General features: G+C 35.5%; 1 protein-coding gene across 4 annotated transcripts in view; it reads left to right on the top strand.

Annotated features, from left to right (window-relative positions):
* Positions 1 to 19,983, top strand: part of BRWD3 (bromodomain and WD repeat domain containing 3) — a 210,210-nt gene that overhangs the window by 91,474 nt on the left and 98,753 nt on the right. For all 4 annotated transcript variants that reach the window (XM_055338288.1, XM_055338287.1, XM_055338286.1 and 1 more), the window contains exon 11: positions 309 to 409. In XM_055338288.1, coding sequence (XP_055194263.1) covers positions 309 to 409 — 101 coding nt within the window. The remainder of the gene's footprint in view (positions 1 to 308; positions 410 to 19,983) is intronic.

Below are 19,983 nucleotides of genomic sequence, written 5' to 3'. Positions count from 1 at the left end.
AAAATGATTTTACATAAATACAAAGAAATGAATTCCTCAAGACTCTGAACTTTAATGTTTATTATTCAGAAACTTGTAATTAGTGTATAGCTGTTGGATTTTCATTGGGTGAATGGTATAGTTGCCCTTTAAATATGTCTATTTAATTTTACTTTTTATCTGAAATTTTATATGTCTTTAATAATTTGAAGATAACCTGTGTTTCTTGAAGCCCTCTTAATATAAGGTAGCATATAACTAAGAAGGCAATCAAAGGGTTTTTAAAGTTCCTTGGTACAATGTTTGCTTATTTGTTTTTAATCTTCCAGGTGGTATGTTCATTACAACAGGTAGCACTGACCATGTGATTAGAATATATTATTTGGGTTCTGAGATCCCTGAGAAAATTGCTGAATTAGAATCACATACGGTAAGAGCAAAATGAGAAACTTATATATGTTGCTTTCTTTTTTAATATCTTTGGAAAGTTGGTTTTATTTCTTCTTTTCTAATAGGTACTTTTATTTAATATATATTGGTACTGCAGTCTATATGGTAAGATATTTTTGTAGTAATGAAGATCAGTGTGAGATTCTAGATTTAGTATGGTTGTATTTAAAACAAGTTCTATTTGACCAAATGGGAAAAGAAAATACCACATATTAGTTAAGAGTTTATGAAAATCATCTTTTAGCCTGCTGTGTTTATTAATTAATTATATGAGCTGTTTCTTACTTTAAAATCTACGTACTTTTTAAAATAACATTGAAAAATGGTGGCATAGAAGGATCCTGAAATTACCTCCTCCTGTGAACACAACAAATCTACAGCTATATGTGGGACAGTGCCCTCTGAAAAGGATCCAAAAGCTAGATAAACAGTGCCTCTACAACAAAGGATATAAGAGCCACATCGAGATGGGTAGGAGAAGTAGAGATGTGGTCCTGAAAAAAAACTCCACCCCAGGAGCAGCAATCCACAGTTGGAGTGATCTCATGATATGGAACTTCTTCTTGAGGAGCAAGGTATTTATGTCCCATATCAGTTAGTCTTACCCTTGGGAATTGCACTGGAGAAATCAGTCCCTAAAGCATCTGGCTGTGAGAACCCAGTGAGGCTTACTTCTAAGAGAACCATAGGGAATGAAAAATATACTCTTAAAAGGCTCCTGCACAGATTCACTATCATGGGACCCAGATCAAAAGCAACAGTTTGTAAGGCTCCTAGACTTTATGTGAAGAAGACTCATTTACTAATCTTAAAGCATCTGCTAGAGAGGCAAAAACCTGTTGGGACTCTTTCCAGGGACATAGGAGAGCACCATTTTTGCATTCTCTTACCTTGTTGGTCCTGGTATAGGTGAGTGCTATTTTGGAACCCCTTCTTTAGGTCTTTAAGTCTGCTAGCTTCAATGGGAGCACCCTGGCCATACACACTGCAACTGTGGCGGCTATTCTACCACAACCAGGTGGGCTGAATACCCCATCCCTATACCACATTCACAGCCCTCCTGCCATAGCTGGTGAGCATGCACAGCCCATACAGAGGACACTCCTTGACCACCTGGCTCTAGTGACCTGGGGGTATTATATTTTTGGACCCAATGGGTTTGAAGCAGTTAGACAGTCTTTGGCAGGCTACCATGTCCAGGGCACTACACAAACAGAAGACTGAAACATATCCCCATGTTTGATGTGAAAAAAGCCTTTTTTTTTGTGGAGTATGTCACACATCCAGAGGCTAAAGAAGTGCTCACAGGGAACATGAGCAGAGATTTACCATGTTAGCACCCTCACTTCACCTCATCATAGCTCACCACTACTTCACAGAGAAGATTATACACACGTCTAAAGCTACCATTTTTTGCAAATGTTGCCCAGGGGACACCTGTGGAACTGGTCTGGAGGTTATCAGAGTTTACAATTTTGGACTCAAAGACTCTATATTTGCATATCTTAAAAGATACTACCTAATAATCTGTCTTCCAGTTAGCCTGAAACTAGGCACTGAGATCTCTCCCTTTAGAACAGTGACAGGTTTTGACATACCCTCAACATCTGAGACCTGTCAAGAACAAATTGTCCTACTTCTAGACAATCACAGATGTCTGAGAAACAACCAAATGCTAGGGCATGGATGAACTAATAAGGTTTATCTCCAATGCAAGGCCACACTATACAATTTCATTCATAGGTGAAATCTAAAAAATAGAACAAACAAAAAGCAGAAACAGACCCATAGATACAGAGAAAAGATCTGTGATTGCCAGAGGCGAGGGAAGTGGCAAAATTGGCAAAATGGGTGAAGGGGAATGAGAGATACAGGTTTCCAGTTATGGAATAAATACCCCGGAGGGTATAAAGTACTGAATAGGGAATATAGTCAATAATATTGTAATAGAATTGTATGGTGACAGATGGTAGCTACACTTGTGGTGAACATAGTATAATGTATAAACTTGTCAAATTGTACACATGAAATGGACGTAACATTGTATATCACGTATAATTTAAAATTTTTTGAAAGGAGATGTAACTATTTTATGTAACATATAGAAACAAACATGGAGTCCAGCAAAATGAGGAGAGAGGTATATATGTTCCTGATGAAAGAATAGGAGAAAACCTCAGAAAAAGATCTTAATGAAATGGAGATAAGTAATCTTCCTGGTAAAGAATTCAGAGTAATGGTCATAAATATACTCACCAAACTTATGAAAGAAGGATAAACACAGTGAAAAATTCAACAAAGAGAAATAAACCACAAGAAACTAATAAAAAGAAATCATGAAGCTGAAGAATACAAGGGCTGAAGTGGTAAATATACTAGGAGGTTCAATGGCAGACTAGACAAAATAGATAAAATAGACAAAATAGAACAGATGAGCATCCTGGAAGACAGTACATCAGAAATAACCAAGAACAGCCAAAGGGAAAAAAATAGAAAAAATGATGTAGTTTAAGGGACGTACTGGATAACACCTAGCAGAATTAAATAAGAGAGAGACAAAAAAGTAGAAAACTTACTTCAGGAAATGCTGCAAATTTCTCTAACTTAGGGAAGGAAACAGATATTCAGTTCCAGGAAACCCACAGAGTTCCAAATAAGAAAAAGCAAAGAGATCTACATCAAGGAACATTCAAACTAAAATATTAAAAATGAAAGAGAATCTTAAAAGCAGCAAGAATAAAATAACTTACTGCATAAAAGGTGACCCCCATAAGCCCATCAGCTGATTTTTCAATGGAAGCTTTGTAGGCCTGAGGGGAGTAGCATGGCCTATTGAAGGTGCTGAAAGGAAAAAAAAAAAAAGCAAGCAAGCATCCAACCCAGAATTGTGTACCTGGTAACATTATTCAAAATTTAATTAGAGATACAGTTTTCCAGACAATCAAAAACTAAATGAATTTGTCACCATTAAAACAATTTTGTATATTTATTTTTAAAAGGTTTTTATTTATTTATTTGAGAGAGAGAGTGAGTGAGAATGAGAGAGATCACAGAGGCAGAGGGAGAGGAAGAAGCAGACTCGCCACTGAGCAGGGAGTCCGATGCAGGGCTTGATCCCAGGACCCTGAGATAATGATTTAAGCCGAAGGTAGACATTTAAAGGACTGAGCCACCAGGTGCCCTGACCATTAAAACAGTTTTATAAGAAATATTAAAGAGATGAATTTCAGCTGAAAAGAAAAGGAATTAACTGGTAATAAGAAACTGTATGAAAGTAAAATGTCTCACTAATAAAGACATATATTAAAGGTAGGGGATTAAACATGCATGAAGCTAATAATGAATTTTAAAACAAAAAATTGGAAAAATTAACTAGGTAATAGTACAGGGATACACAAAATGAAAAGATTTTGTTAATTAAGGTTTATTTATTTATTTATTTATTTATTTATTTATTTATTTCGAAAGATTTTATTTATTTATTCATGAGAGACACACAGAGAGAGGCAGAGACACAGGCAGAAGGAGAAGCTGGCTCCATGCAGGGAGCCTGATGTGGGACTTGATCCCAGGTCTCCAGGATCACACCCCAGGCGGAAGGCAGCGCTAAACTGCTGGGCCCCCGGGGCTACCCTAATTAAGGTTTTTTTTAAATTTGTAATTTCAGTTAGTCAAGTGTTATATTAGTTTTAGCTGTACAATATAGTGATTGAGCAGTTCCATGCATCACCCAGTGATCATCATGAAAAGTACGCTCCTTAATCCGCATCACCTATTTAGCCTATCCCTCCAAAACTCCTCTGGTAAAGATCAGTTTGTTCTTTATAAAGTAAAAGTTTGTTTCTTGATTTGTCTCTCTCTTCTTTCCCTTTGCTCCTTTCTTTTGCTTCTTAAATTCCACAGGTGCTTGAAATCATATGGTATTTGTCTTTCTCTGACTGGCAATTCACTTAGCATTATACTCTGTAGCTCCATCCCTGTCATTACAAATGGCAAGATTTCATTCTTTTTTAAAAACTGAATAATATTCCATTGTATATATTCTTTATCCATTAATCAACTGATGGACATGTGGCTTGCTACCGTATTTTGGCTATTATAAAAAATGATGTTATAAAAATAGGGGTTCATGTATTTCTCTGAATTAGTGTTTTTGTATTCTTTGGGTAATTACAATCGCTAGATCATAAGGTAGTGCAATTTTTAACTTTTTGAGAACTTCCATATTGCTTTCCAGAGTGGCTGCACCAGTTTCCATTTCCAGTAACAGTGCAAGAGAGTTCCCTTTCTTCATATCCTCACTAACACCTGTTGTTTCTTATATTGTTGATTTTAGCCACTCTGGCAGGTATGAGGTGATACCTCATTGTAATTTTGATTTGAATTTCCCTGATGGTAAGTGAAGATGAACATCTTTTCATGTGTCTGTGGGACATCTGTATGTGTTTTTTGGAAAAAATGTCTGTTTATGTCTTCTGCCCATTTTTTAACTGGATTATTTGGTTTCTGGGTGTTGAGTTTTATAAGTTCCTTATGTATTTTGGATACTAACCTTTTTTTATCACATATATCATTTGCAAATATCTCCTCCCATTGCTTAGGCTGCCTTTTAGTTTTGTTGTTTCCCTCTCTGTGCAGATACTTTTTTTATTTTGATGCAGTCCCATTAGTTTATTTTCCTTTTGTTTCCCTTGCCTCAGGAGATATATCTAGAAAGAAGTTGCTGTGGTTGATGTCAAAGAAGTTATTGCCCTTTTTTTCTAGGATTTTGATGGTTTCCTGACTCACATTTATGTCTTTCATCCCTTTTGAATTTATTTTTGTGTATGGTGTAAGAAAGTGATCCAGTTTCTTCCTTTTACATGTGGTTATCCAGTTTTCCCAACACCATTTGTTATAGAGACTAGATTTTTCCCATTAAATATTCTTTCCAGCTTTTCAAAAATCAATTGACCATGTATTTGTGGGTTTAATTCTGAGTTTCCTATTCTTTTGCATTGATCTATATGTCCATTTTTATACTAGTACCATACTGTTGTGAAAACTACAGCTTTGTGGTATAACATGAAGTCCATAATTGTGATGCCTTCAGATTTGCTTTTCTTTTTCAAGGTTGCATTGGTTATTTGAGGTTTCTTGTGGTTCCCTACAAATTTTTGGATTGTTTGTTCTAACTATGTGAAAAATGGTCATGGTATTTTGATAAGGATTTCATTAAATGTGTAGATTACTTTGGGTAGTATATACATCTTAACAGTATTTATTCTTCTGATCCATGAGCATGGGATGTCTTTCCATTCCTATGACTCCCGTTTTCTTTCATCAGCGTTTTATAGTTTTCAGAGTCCAGGTCTTTTACCTCTTTAGTTAGGTTTATTCCTATCTATCTTATTATTTCTGGTGCAGTTATAAGTTGGATTGATTCCTTAATTTCTCTTTCTTCTTCTGCTTTATTATTAATGTAGAAATGCAACAAATTTCTGTATGTTGATTTTGTATCCTGCAACTTTACTGAATTTATTTATCAGTTTTAGCAATGTTTTGGTGGTGTCTTTTGTGTGTTCTGTAAGGAGTATCATGACATTTGGAAATAGTGAAAATTTGATTTATTCCTTGCTGATTTGAATGTCTTTTATTTCTTTTTGTTGTCTAATGGCTGTGGTTGGGACTCCTAGTACTATGCTAAATAACAGTGGTAAGAATGACATCCCTATCTTGTTCCTGACCATAGAGAAGAAGCTCCCAGTTGTTTCCCATTGAGGGAAACTGTTAGTTGTGGGGTTTTCACATAAGGCCTTTATGATGTTAGAGTATGTTTCCTCTAAACCTATTTAGTTGAGGGATTTTATCATGACTGGATGCTGTACTTTTGTCAAATGGTTTTTCCACATCTATTGAACAGATCATATGTTTCTTATCTTTTTTCTTATTGATGTGATGTATCACATTGATTGATTTCAAATACTGAACCACTGTTGCAACCCAGGAATAAATCCCACTTGATCTTGTTAAATAATTTTATTCATGTATTGTCGAATTTGGTTTACTAGTATTTTGGTGAATATTTTTACATCCATGTTCATCAGGGATATTAGCCTGTCATTCATTTTTAGTGGTGTCTTTTGTGTTGGTATCAGGGTAATGTACTCAGAGAATGAATTTGGATATTTTTCCTTCCTTTTCTATTTTTTGAACTATTTGAGGAGAAGTATTAATTCTTCTTTAAATATTTGGTAGAATCTACCTGTGAAGCCCTCTGGTCCTAGACTTTTGTTGGTTATGAATTAGTTATTTTATTACTGATTCAGTTTCATTGTTGATATTGTTCTGTTCAATTTTATATTTCTGGATGTTTCAGTTTTGGTCATTTATATGTTTACAGAATTTATCCATTTCTTCCAGGTTGTCCAATATGTTGGCATATCATTTTTCATTGTATTCTTCTATAATTGTTTGTATTTCTATGGTATTGGTTATTTCTGTTTTCTCCTTTGGCATTCTATTCATTTGAGTCCTTTCTCTTTTTTTCTTGGCAAGTCTGGCTAGAGGTTTATCAGTTTTATTAATTTTTTCAAGGAAGCAAGCTCCTGGTTTCATTGATGTGTTCAATTGTTTTTTTAGTTCCTATATCATTTATTTCAGCTCTCATCTTTTTATTTCCTTCTTTCTGCTGGTTTTAGGTGTAGTTTGTCCTTTTTCTAGACCTTTTAGGTATAATGTTAGGTTGTTTATTTGGGATTTTTCTTCTTCAAGAAGGCCTGTATTGCCAAAACTTCCCTTTTAGAAATACCTTTGCTGCATTGAGGGTTTGGAACTGTTTTTTTTTTCATTTTTATTTGTTTCCATGTATTTTAAATTTCTTCTTTTGTTTCCTGGTTGACTATTCATTGTTGAGTAACATTATTTAATCTCCATGTGTTGTGGTCTTTCCAGAATTTTCTTGTGATTGACTTCTAGTTTCATAGTTTCATAGGTCAGAAAAGATGCATAGTATGACTTTGCTATCTTTAATTTGTTAAGGATACTTTGTGGGGTAATTTGTGTTCTATTCTAGATAATATTCTGTGTACACTTGAAAAGCATGTCTATTTTGCTGTTTTAGGATGGAATGTTTTGAATATATATGTTAAATTCACATATTCCAGTGTCTCATTCAAGTCCATTGTTTCCTTGTTGCTTTTCTGTTCAGATATCTGTCCACTGATTAAGTGCAGTGATAAAGTCCTGTACTAAAATTGTCTTAGTGTTGATTAGTTCCTTCATGTTTGTTATTAACTGTTTTATGTATTTGTGTACAGCTAATATTTATAGTTGTTATATCTTGTTGTTGGAGTCTCCCCTTTATTATTACATAGTGACCTTCTTTGACTCTTGTTAGTCTTTTTGTTTTAATGTCTGTTTTTTTCTGATGTAAGTATTGCTACTCTGGCGTTCTTTTGACTACCATGTGCGTGATATTTCTCCATCCCTTTACTTTCAATCTGCAGGTTTCTTTAGGGCTAAAATCAGTCTTCTGTAGATAGCACATAGATGGGTCTTGTTTTGTACCTGTTGCGTCACCCTATATATTTGATTAGAACTTACAGGCCATTTACATTCAAAGTAACTATTGATAAATATTTATTTATTGTCATTTTATTATTTTGTAGTTGTTTATGAAGATTTTCTTTGATCCTTTCTTGTTTTTCTCTTTTTTATGTTTTCTTGATACTGATTAGTGATGTGTTTGGATGTCATTCTCTTTATTTTTTACACATATATTGGTGGTTCTTGATATATGGTTACCATTAGTTTTGTGCATAACTTCCTTTGTATATAGAAGTCTATATTAAAGTGATGGTTTCTTAAGTTTGAATTCATCCTTACTCCTCTAATCCCCATGATTAATGCGTATGTTGTTATAATTTATATCCTGTTATTTTGTGAGATTAACTGATTTTTTACAGAAATATTTATTTTTACTGTTTTTTTTTTTGTTTCCAACCATTATACTATTACTTTTTGTTTCTCCTTTCCACACAAAGAGTCCCCTTAAATATTTGTAGCAGGGCTGGTTTTGTTTGTCATGAATTCCTTTAGGTTGTTTGTTTGTCTTGGAAACTCTTTATGTCTCCTTCTATTCTGAATCATAGCCTTGCTGGATAGACTATTCTGGGCTGCAGATTTTTCCCACTCAGCACTTTGTCACTCCCTTCTGGCTTGCAAAGTTTCCATTTAAAAGTCTCCTTGCTAGCATATTGGTTTTCCCTTTTAAGTTACTATATTCTTTTGTCTTGCTGCTTTTAAGATTTAGTCTATATCACTATATTTTGCACATTTAATTATACCATGTGTTAGTGTTGGCCTGCTTTTGTTGATTTTGATTGAATTTTCTGTGCTTCCTGGATTTGTATATCTGTTTCCTTCTCCAGATTAGGGAAGTTTTCAGCTATTATTTCCTCACATAAATTATCTGGTTCCTTTTCTCTCTCTTGTTCTTCTGGAACTCTTATAATAAAATGTTATTAAATTTGATGGAATCACTTAGTTCCCAAAGTCTATTCTCATTTGGTATTTATTTTTTCTCTCTTTTGTTAAACTTGAGTACTTTTCATTATTCTGTCTTCTCCATCAATAATTTGTTACTCTGCTTCTTCCATTGTTCTCTTCATTTCATCAAGCATGTTTCTCATTTTGTTTATTGACCCCTTTATCTCTGTAGTATTATTCTTTATCTCTGTGCTAAGGTCTTCCTCATGTCTTCTACCCCTTTCTTATGTGCAGTGAGTGTCCTTATGGTCATTGTTTTAAATTCTCTACTAGGCTTGTTACTTACATCTGTTTCATTTAGATCTCTAACCATGGCCTTTTCCTGTTCTTTCATTTGGGATAAAGTTCTCTCATTTTGTCTCCCTCTCTGTGTCTGTTTCTCTGTGTTAATAAAGTCAGCTATGTCTTCTACTCTTCAAAGTAGTGCCTTTAAAAAGATGTCCTAGAGTGCCCTGCAGCATACTATCCCATGTTTACCTGAATCTTGCACTTCATGAGTGTATACTGTGTGTGTGTGCATGCACGCATGTGTGTGTGTTGCTTGTCCTCTGCTGTTGTGACTGAGTCACTTTTCCTTTCATTGCATTCATCTGTACTGATTCTCTGCCTGTTGTGGGATATCCTTGTTCTCTGTATTGTTAGTGGGAACTGGGCAGGCTAGCTCTAAGGTCATGCCCACCCAGGAACTTGGGAGTAGGGTGGTAGTGTTAGCAGCTTTTGCACTGGGCCACTAGCCCTATGCTGCATCCCCAGAAGCACTGTATTGGCTGGGGACTGCATGCCGGGCTGGCCGGGGGTAGGAGGTTGAGTGCTGACTGTCATGATGCCTGCGTATGATTGGTGCATGATAGTGGCTTGGAGCATGTGACAAGGCTTGGCCCTACAGCACCAGTTTTGTACTCAGCAGCTGGTCACTACATGGTCAAAATGGTTCAATATGGCAAGATAGTTGTGTGCTGTGAGGTCGCTGGGTTCAGTGCATGGGGGCACCTATGTACTGGTGAGTGGGGGAGGAGTGTGTGACTTTAACAAAATTTGCCCTGAGCCTACCATCACAGGTCAGCAGGCTTGGAGTGGCTGAGTGCTCAGGAGAACTCATGGAGGTGGCCTACTGCCAGTCTGTTAAATAGCAAGTGTCTGTGTAGCCCCATCTCCTGCAGATGACCACGTGTTTATGCTGAGGGATGGGAGTGAAACTCGTGCCTGCTGGGTCCTTCATTTTTGAAGTCCTGCAACATGGTCTGAAATCAGTATGAACAGATCTATCTCCTGTTTGCTCCCCAGCATTGTGTAAAATACTATTTTTATGTTGCCTCTCCATGCAGGTTGCTATCTCTTTAAGGTCAATGGCCCAGCTGTCACTCAGTCTCATGGCTGGCACAGTGCTGAGTAACCTGACTTTTAAAGTTTCAGGCTCCAAGTCTCACTAATTATACAAATTCACAGAATTTAGCCCCTCTGGTTTTCAAAGTCAAACATTATGGCGATTAGTCTTCTCTATGTGAGTTCCTTGGTGTGAAGGCCTGTTTCTTTGTGCTCTCCATGCACACAGCTCCCTCCCTTCTGCCAGTAGCCTCCCTCTGCGTTTCTGACCTTCCTAACCTTTCAGATGCAGCTTTTTCTCTCCATTTCGTTGTGGAGTTTATTCTGACAATGTTCAAATTACTCTCCAGTTTATTTATTTGGATCTAGTGGTATGGATTGAGCTCAGGTCCTCCTACTCTGCAATTTTCCCTGGTAGGCATCCAAAATGAACAGAGTTAAAATGAACATTAATTTTAAATAAATAAATAAATAAATAAATAAATAAATAAATAAATTCAATGTAAAAATAACACACAAGGGGTGATAAAGATGAATAGTTTTAGAATGCATTCATATGTCAGATTCTGTCACTTAAAAATTTTATATATATATATGATGTTCATTGTGAAACTCATTTAATACAAAGCAGAAATCTGTAGTAGAACACAAAAGAGAATGAGAAATGAGTTAAGCATAACACTAAAGAAAATTACAAAAGCACAAGAATGCAAAAGAAAGAAAGACAAAGAATGAAATTGAACAGAGAGGAACCAAAAAGCCAGAAAATACTCAACAATTGTTGATAAGTACATTTTTATCTATAATTACTATGAAGCTAAATGGACTAAATTCTCCAGTCAGAGACATAGAATAGGTTAATGGATTTAAAAAAAAAAGCAAGATTTATTAATATGTTGCCTGCATAGTCATGGCAGATCTAAGGACACAACAAAACAAAGTGAAACTATAGAAAAAGATTTTTGATGCAAATTGAAGTGCAAAGAACAGTAGTCTTTTGCATGTTGGGAGTTTTTGATTACTAATTCAGTTTCTTTGCTGGTTATTTGTATCTTCAAGTTTTCTATTTGTTTCTATTTTAGTTTTTGGCAGTTTATATGTTTCAAGGAAATAATCCATTTCTTCCAAATTGTCTAATTTGTTGTCATATAGTTTTTCATAATATTTCCCTATAATTGTTTGTGTTTTTGTAGTGTTGGTTGTTATTTACCCTCTTTCATTTCTGATTTCATTTATTTCATTTTTTCTCTTTTCTTTTGATAGTCTGAATAGAGGTTTATCAATTTGTTTTTTTAAATAATAAATTTATTTTTTATTGGTGTTCAGTTTGCCAACATACAGAATAACACCCAGTGCTCATCCCGTCAAGTGCCCCCCTCAGTGCCCATCACCCATTCATCCCTACCCCCCACCCTCTTCCCCTTCCACCACCTCCAGTTCGTTTCCCAGAGTTAGTAGTCTTTATGTTCTGTCTCCCTTTCTGATATTTCCTACCCATTTCTTCTTCCTTCCCTTGTATTCCCTTTCACTATTATTTATATTCCCCAAATGAATGAGAACATAGAAGCAGCTCCTCATTTCATTGATCTGTCCTTTTGTGTTTTTTTTTTTGTTTTTATTTTTAGTTTCTATATCATTATTTTGTGCTTTAATCTTTATTATTTGCTTCCTTCTGCTGGCTTTAGGCTTCATTTGCTGTTCTTTTTCTAACTCCTTTAGGTATAAGGTTAGGTTGTTTATTTGAGATTTTTCTTGTTTCTTGAGTTAGGCCTTTATTGGTGTAAACTTCCCTCTTAGGACTGCTTTTACTGCATCCCCAAAACTCCCAACAAACAAAAGTCCAGAGCCAGATAGCTTCACAGGCAAATTCTAACATACATGTAAAGAAGAATTAATACCTAGTCTTCTCAAACTATTGCAAAAAAAATAGAAAAGGACAGAAAACTTCCAAATTCATTCTATGAGTCCAGCATTACCCTGAACCATAACCAAGTAAAGACTCCACTAAAAAAAAAGAGAACTATAGGCCAATATCCCTGATGAACATGGATGCAAACATTCTTAATAAAATGGTAGCAATCCAAATCCAACAATACATTGAGAAGATCATTCACCATGATCAAATAGGATTTCTTACTGGGTTATAAGGGTAGTTCAATATTCATAAATCAATCAGTGTGATACACTACATTAATAAAGGAAAAGATAAACATATGATCTTTTCAATAGATGCAGAAGAAGCACTTGACAAAGTCCAACATCCATTTATGATAAGAACTCTCACATAAATAGGTTTAGAGGAAACATACTTCAACATCATAAAGGTCTTATATGAGAAACTCATAGCTAACATCATCTTTAATGGGAAAAACTGAGAACTTCTCCTTTACACTCAGGAACAAGATAGGGATGTTTACTCTCACCATTGTTATTTAACATGTTACTAGAAGTCCTACCCAACATAAATCAAATAATAAGAAGAAATAAAAGACATCCAAATCAGCAAGGAAGAAGTCAAACTTTCAGTATTTCCAGATGACATCATACTCTATATAGAAAACTCAATACCCTACCAAAACACTGCTAGAACTGATAAACAAATTCATTTGTTCAGTTGCAAGATCCAGAATCAATATACAGAAATTTGTTGCATTTCTACACACCAATAATGATACAACAGAAGGAAAAATTAAGTAATCAGTTCAATTTCAGTTGCATCACTAATTTTATACCTAGGAACAATCCTAACTAAATAGGTGAAAGACTTTTTACTCTGTAAAGTATACAACACTGATGAAAGATAGGAAGACAACACAAAGAAATGGAAAGACATCACATGCTCATGGATCAGAAGAACAAATGTTCTTGAAATGTCTATATTATCAAAACAATGTACATATTTCATATGATACATATCAAAATACCAACAGCCTTTTTCACAGAACTGCAGCAAACCATCCTAAAATTTGTATGAGACCACAAAGACCCTGAAGAGCGAAACCAATATTGAACAAGAAAAGCAAGAAAAGCAAAGCTGGAAGCATCTCAATTCTGGACTTTAAGCTATATTACATAGCTGTAGTGATCAAGACAATATGGTATAGGTACAGAAATAGACACATAGATCAATGGAACAGAATAGATAACCCAGAAATGAACTCACAAATATGTGGTGAATTAATCTTTGACAAAGCAGGGAAGAATATCCAGTAGGAAAAAGACAGTCTCTTCAACAAATTGTGTTGGGAAAACTGAACAGCAACATGAAGAAGTATGAATCTGGGCCACTTTCTACACCAAAAGAGAAATAAATACAAAATAAAGACCTAAATGCAACATCTGAAACCATAAAAAACATAAAGTATTACACAGGCATTAATCCGTTTGACATTGGTTGACATTGGTTGTAGCAGCTTCTTGATAATGAGTCTCCTGGGGCAAATGAAACCAAAGTAAAAATAACCTTTTGGGATTATCTTAAGATATATATATATATGTAATCTTAAGGAAATATATCTATATATAGATATATATCTATATCTATATATATCTACTGCACATAGAGGGAAACAATCAACAAACCTAAAAGGCAAGCTATGGAATGGGAGAAAATAATATGCATATTATATATCTATTAAGTGTTTGGTATCCAAAAAAGTTATAACACTTAACCCCCCAGGGGTGCCTGGGTGCCTGGGTGGCTCATTTGGTTAAGTATCCAACTCTTGATTTTGGCTTAGGTCATAGTCTCAGGGTATTGGGTCAATCCCTACATCATGCTCTGTGCTCAGTATGGAGAGCACATGTGTTTGAGATTCTCTTTCTCCCTCTCCCACTGCGGGGAGGATGGGCAGAGGGAGAGGGAGAAGTAGACTCTCCACTGAGCAGGGAGCAAAGGAAAACAAATATATAGAGAGGCAGATATAAAAACAGACTCTTAGCAATAGAGAACAAACTGATGGTTATCAGAGGGGCAATGGGTGTGAGATGGGTTAAGTTGTTGATGGGGGTTATGGAATGTACTTTTGATGAGCACAGGGTGTTGTGTAGATGTGGTAAATCAGTATATTGCCTGCCTGAAACCAATATTACCCTGAATGTTAACTAATTGGATTTAAACAAAACCTTTTAAAAGTGAAAGCTTTTAAAGGGAAAAATAAAGAACCCTTGTGAAACTATACATATGCCAGAAAAAATAAACTAAAATGTACATGGTAATGAAAGGTATAGAAGGGAATTATCAAATGATGAAGGCACCAATCCAACATTAGGATATATTATTTGTAAATATTTAATCAGTCAACATAGGAGCACCTAAATATAGAAAAAAAAATTAACAGATTTTAAGGGAGAAGTTGACAGCAATAAAATAATAGTAGGGGACTTTAATATACAACTGACATCATCGGATAGATTTTCGAGGCAAAAAACCAATAAGGAATTATTGGCCTTAAAGGACACATTAGGCCAGGTGGACCTAATAGATACATAAAGACTGTTCCATATAAAAATACCAGAATACAAATGAAACATTGTCTAGGGTAGATCATATTTAGACCACAAAACAAGTCTCAGTAATCCAAAAAGATTGAAATCATATCAACCATCTTCTTATCACAATGCTATAAAAATAGAAATCAAAATAAAAAATGAAATATTCATACTTCATCAAGGTGAAAGGCTTCTGCACAGTAAAGGAAACAGTCAACAAAACTAACCAGCAACCTATGGAATCGGAGAATATATTTGCAAAGTACTTACCAGATAAAGGACTAGTATCCAAGATCTGTGAAGAACTTATCAAACTCAACATCCAAAAGAACAAATAATCTAGTCAAGAAATGGGCAGAAATCACAAATTCTCTAGAATACATACACATGGTCAACAGACCCATGAAAAAATGCTCAATATCACTTGTCATCAGGGAAATACAAATCAAAAACACAATGAAATACCACCTTACACCAGTCAGAATGGCTAAAATTAACAAAACAGGAAACAAATGTTGGCAAGAATGTGGAGAAAGGGGAACCCTCTTCCAGTATTCGTGGAAATGGAAGCTGTTATAGCCACTCTGGAAAACAGTAAGAAGGTTCCTCAAGAAGTTGAAAATAGAGCTACTCAGCAATTGCACTACTAGGTATTTACCCCAGAGATACAAATGTAGTGATCCAAAGGGGCATCTGCACTCCAGTGTTCATAGTAGCAATATCCACAATAGCCAAACTGTGGAAGGAGTTCAGATGTCCACTGACAGATGAATGGATAAAGAAGATTTTTATCCTCTTGATACATATATATATATATCAATATATCTATATCTATCTATCTATCTATCTATCCCCTCTTGATAAGAATCAAATACATACCATGCTCCATGGTGTCTGTGATGTCCAGTGTGAACTTGGTTAAGATGAAAACTTGTTTCCTAGAATATCCTCCCTGTATGGTTCCAGATTAGAGTAGTCCAAAAGAGGAATTTGCATGAGGAAGTAAGGCAACAGCCATACCTTTTGGAAGGTTGTGGCAGTTAGATGCAGTGACAGACATTCTTACAGGTGCTGGAAGGCTCCCAGTTGTTCTGTCTCCTATGCTCCATATCTCACTCTTCTTCCTGACTTCTGACCCTACTGACCAATGGCAACCCCAAGGCCCATCACCAGATCCCAATTGTGGAGCCCCAAAGACAACAGTTTCTCCCCCAGCTGCTGCTTGTTTGTCCCACCTAGGGACGACCTTTTATATATGTGTATGTATATATATAATATTCATATTATATATATGTATATATATTATACAAAATATTACTCAGCCATCAAAAAGATGAATACTTACCATTTACATTCTCATGGATGGAACTGGAGGATATTCTGCTGAGTGAAATAAGTCAATTGGAGAAAGACAATTATCATATGGTTTCACTCATGTGGAATATAAGAAACAGCACAGAGGATCACAGGGGAAGGGAGGGAAGACTGAATGGGATGAAATTAGAGAGGTGACCAACCATGAGAGACTTAACTTTGGGAAACAAACTGAGGGTTGCTGAAGGGGAGGTGGGGGGGGTGGGATAACTGGGTAATGGGCATTATGGAGGGCATGTGATGTGATGAGCATCAGGTGTTATATGCAATTGATAAATTATTGAACACTACATTTGAAACTAATGTACTCTATGTTGGCTAATTGAATTTAAATGGAAAAAGAAATCAATTACAGAAAGAAAACTGGTGGGAAATCACAGATATATGGAGATTAAACAGGATGCTACTGCACAACCAATGGATTGATTGAGAGATCAAAGAAGAAATCAAACAGTACCTGGAGACAATTGAAAATGGAAATACAACAGTCCGAAACTATAGGATATAGCAAAAGCAGTTTTAAGAGCTAAGTTACAACAATACAGGCATATATCAAGAAACAAGAGAAATCTGAAATAAATAATCTTACTCTACACATAAAGGAACTAAAAAAAGAAAAAAAGCCCAAAGTTAGTAGAAGGAAAGAAATAAAGATCACAGGAGAGATAAATGGGAGATTAATGACAGTAGAAAATATCAATAGAATTAAGAGCTAGTTCTTTGAAATAATAAAGTTGACAGACGTTTAGCTATATTCAGGAAAAAATGAGAGTGGACTCAAATTGATAATCAGAAGTAAGAGAGAAGTTCCACTTTGTACCACAAGGAATCATAAAAGACTGTATAAACCATTATGTGCCTATAAATTGGACAACATAGAAGAAATGGATATGTTCTTTAACCATACAATTTTCTAAGACTGAATAATAAAAAATAAAAATAAATCTGTAAAGACGAATTCTTAGCAAGGAGATTGAATCAGTGATCAAAAACCATCCAAAAAACAAAAGTCTGGAACAGTTGGCTTCACTGAATACTGCTAAAACATTCAAAGGAGATTTAATCACTGACCTCATACTCTTCCTAAAAAGTGAGGGAATGCTTCCAAACTCGTTTTACAAGGTCAATCTCTGATGTAAACATCAGCAAGGACACCAAAAATGAGGAAACTATAGGCCAATTACCCCTATGTAAGGTATTCAACAAAATATTAGCAAACTGAATTCAGCAATGTATTCAAAGCATCATATGCCATGATCAGGTGGGGATTTTTACAGGATGCAAGAATGATTCAACACCTGCAAATCAATCTACGTGATACACTACATTACCAAAATGAAGGATGAAAGTTATATTATCATCTTAACAGATGTAAAAAAAGTATTTGACAATATTCCACATTCATTTATGATAAAATCTCAATGAAGTGGGATGGGGGGAATGTATCTGAATATAGTGAGGTGATATGTGACTAATTCACAGTTAACATCATACTTTGTGGTGAAAAGGTGAAAGCTTCTCTCTAAGATCATGAAAAACACCAGGGTGCCCATTTTTGCCACTTTATTCAACATATTATTGGAAGTCCTATCCACAGTAATTAACCATGTAAAAGAAAGAAGAAAGAAAGAAAGAAAGAAAGAAAGAAAGAAAGAAAGAAGAAAGAAAGAAAGAAAGAAAGAAAGAAAGAAAGAAAGAAAGAAAGAAAGAAAAGGCATCCAATTTGGAAAGGAAGAAGTAAAACTATTTGCAGATAATATAATCATATATATAGAAAACCCTAAAGATTCCACTAAAAAAAACTATTAGAACTCATATTTAGTAAAGTTGCAGGATAGAAAATCAATATATAGAAATCTTTTGTTTTTCTGTACACTGAGATTGGACTATCCAAAAGAATATACTAAGAAAACCATCCCATTTATAGTTGCATCAAAAGATGGACATACCTAGAAATAAATTTAACCAAGGAAATCAAGATCTGCACACTGAAAACCAGAACTGATAAAGGAAATTGAAGAGGATAAATAAATGGAAAGATATTCCATGTTCATGGATTGTAAGAATCAGTATCATGTCCAGGCTGTCCAAAGCAATCTAGAGATTATATGCAATCCCTATCAAAATCCCAGTGACATTTTTCAGTATTGGAAGAGATAGTTCTAAAATTTGTAAGAACCAAAAAAGACCACAAATAGCCAACACAGATTTGAGAAAGGAGAACAAAGCTGGAGGCATCCCACTTCCTGATTTTAAGCTATACTACAAACTTCTAGTAATCAAAACAGTATGGTGTTGGCAGTAAAACAGACAAATAGATCATGGAACTGAATAAAGAACCCAGAAATAAACCCACACATATATGGTCCATTAATTTACAGTGAAGGAGCCAAGAATATACAATGTGAAAATAGTAGTTTCTTCAATAAGCAGTGTTGGGAAAACTAGATAGCCACATGCAAAAGAATGAAACTCAAGACCGGTGTTTTACACGATACACCAAAATTAACTTGAAAGGAAGACCTACTTGAGTATGAAATCAAAATTGCTGAAGAAAGCATAAGCAATTGGCAGTTTATGACCCTCTCAGGAGCTTATTGAGTGTAATCTGAAACTGGTCCCTATACTCAGAGGACAAGGAAAGAAAGAGGCAGGCCATTACAGGTTGATAGGTGACAGTTTTCATAAGTTAAAGGAACTTATATATGACCCAAGTCTTGGGTGGCAGCAAGACAAATAGATCCCTATGGCCACCCACCAAATTTAAAAGTTTATCAAGAGGCCTTAACAGGGCCCAGTCAAGTTGTGCAGCTATTCTCAGTAGCACATCATTACCTCAAAGCTTTGGGAGTAGGAAAGGCAAGAGGGACCCATATTCCAAGCGGGGAGGTAAGGAGCCTTTGATTGCCTGGGGTCCAGATCACAGTCAGCTGGTGGTCACATCTTCTAAATGATCTTCCCCAACATTCCACCATTCATAACCAGTTTTTATAATCTCATGTGCCCCCTTCTTCTGATATGGTCTCTAAGTGTTCAGCAAGGGATTTTATTAGCATGGAGGTGGCTCCTTTGATGACTGACTGCATTGAAGGCTAATGCCACAGCAACAATACAGATCTGTGTAAAAGGAAACCCAGATTAAGAAAATGATTACAGGGTGGCTCAGCGGTTTAGCGCCGACTTCAGTCCAGGGCGTGATCCCGGAGACCCGGGATCGAGTCCCATGTCAGGCTCCCTGCATGGAGCCTGCTTCTCCCTCTGCCTGTGTCTCGGCCTCTATCTCTCTCTGTCTCTCTTTCTGTGTGTGTGTGTCTCTATGAATAAGTGAATAAAATCTTTTTTAAAAAAGAAAATGATTACAAAATCAGTGACAGCTTTTTTTTTTTATAAGAGCCCTTGATCTGAGCCACTGATTAAGTCTCCCATGTTAGGGATTGGCTTACAAAGGACATGACATTCACTTGTATTCCTTGTGATTTGATAAAGATGATGCATTAGCAGATTCATTGGAGTGAACATAAAACATTGTGTTTGGATAATGGCACAGGTACCTCCTTGTGAGGCAGTAATAATGTCTAAGGCTATTTTATTTTGGAGTACAGCTTTGTAAGAAATACGTACAGCTTACCAGAGACATTTCCAGTGTTCAGTAAGGACAGCTTTTACTGCTATCATTCAATCATGCTTGCGGATTGAATTTATTAAGGGCTTCACATTTGCTATTTTAATGTCTTCTAAATCTAAGCCAATGGAGGGAATAAAGACAGTGGCAAAATAGTCTTATTAGTAGAAAAACCAAACATTTCTCCTGACTTTGAGGGAGAGGGAAGTTAACAC

The sequence above is a fragment of the Nyctereutes procyonoides genome, unplaced genomic scaffold (assembly GCF_905146905.1).
Source record: "Nyctereutes procyonoides isolate TBG_1078 unplaced genomic scaffold, NYPRO_anot_genome, whole genome shotgun sequence".
NCBI lineage: Eukaryota > Metazoa > Chordata > Mammalia > Carnivora > Canidae > Nyctereutes > Nyctereutes procyonoides.
Note: the sequence above shows the minus strand (reverse complement) of the source record. Positions and strands in the feature narration are given on the sequence as shown.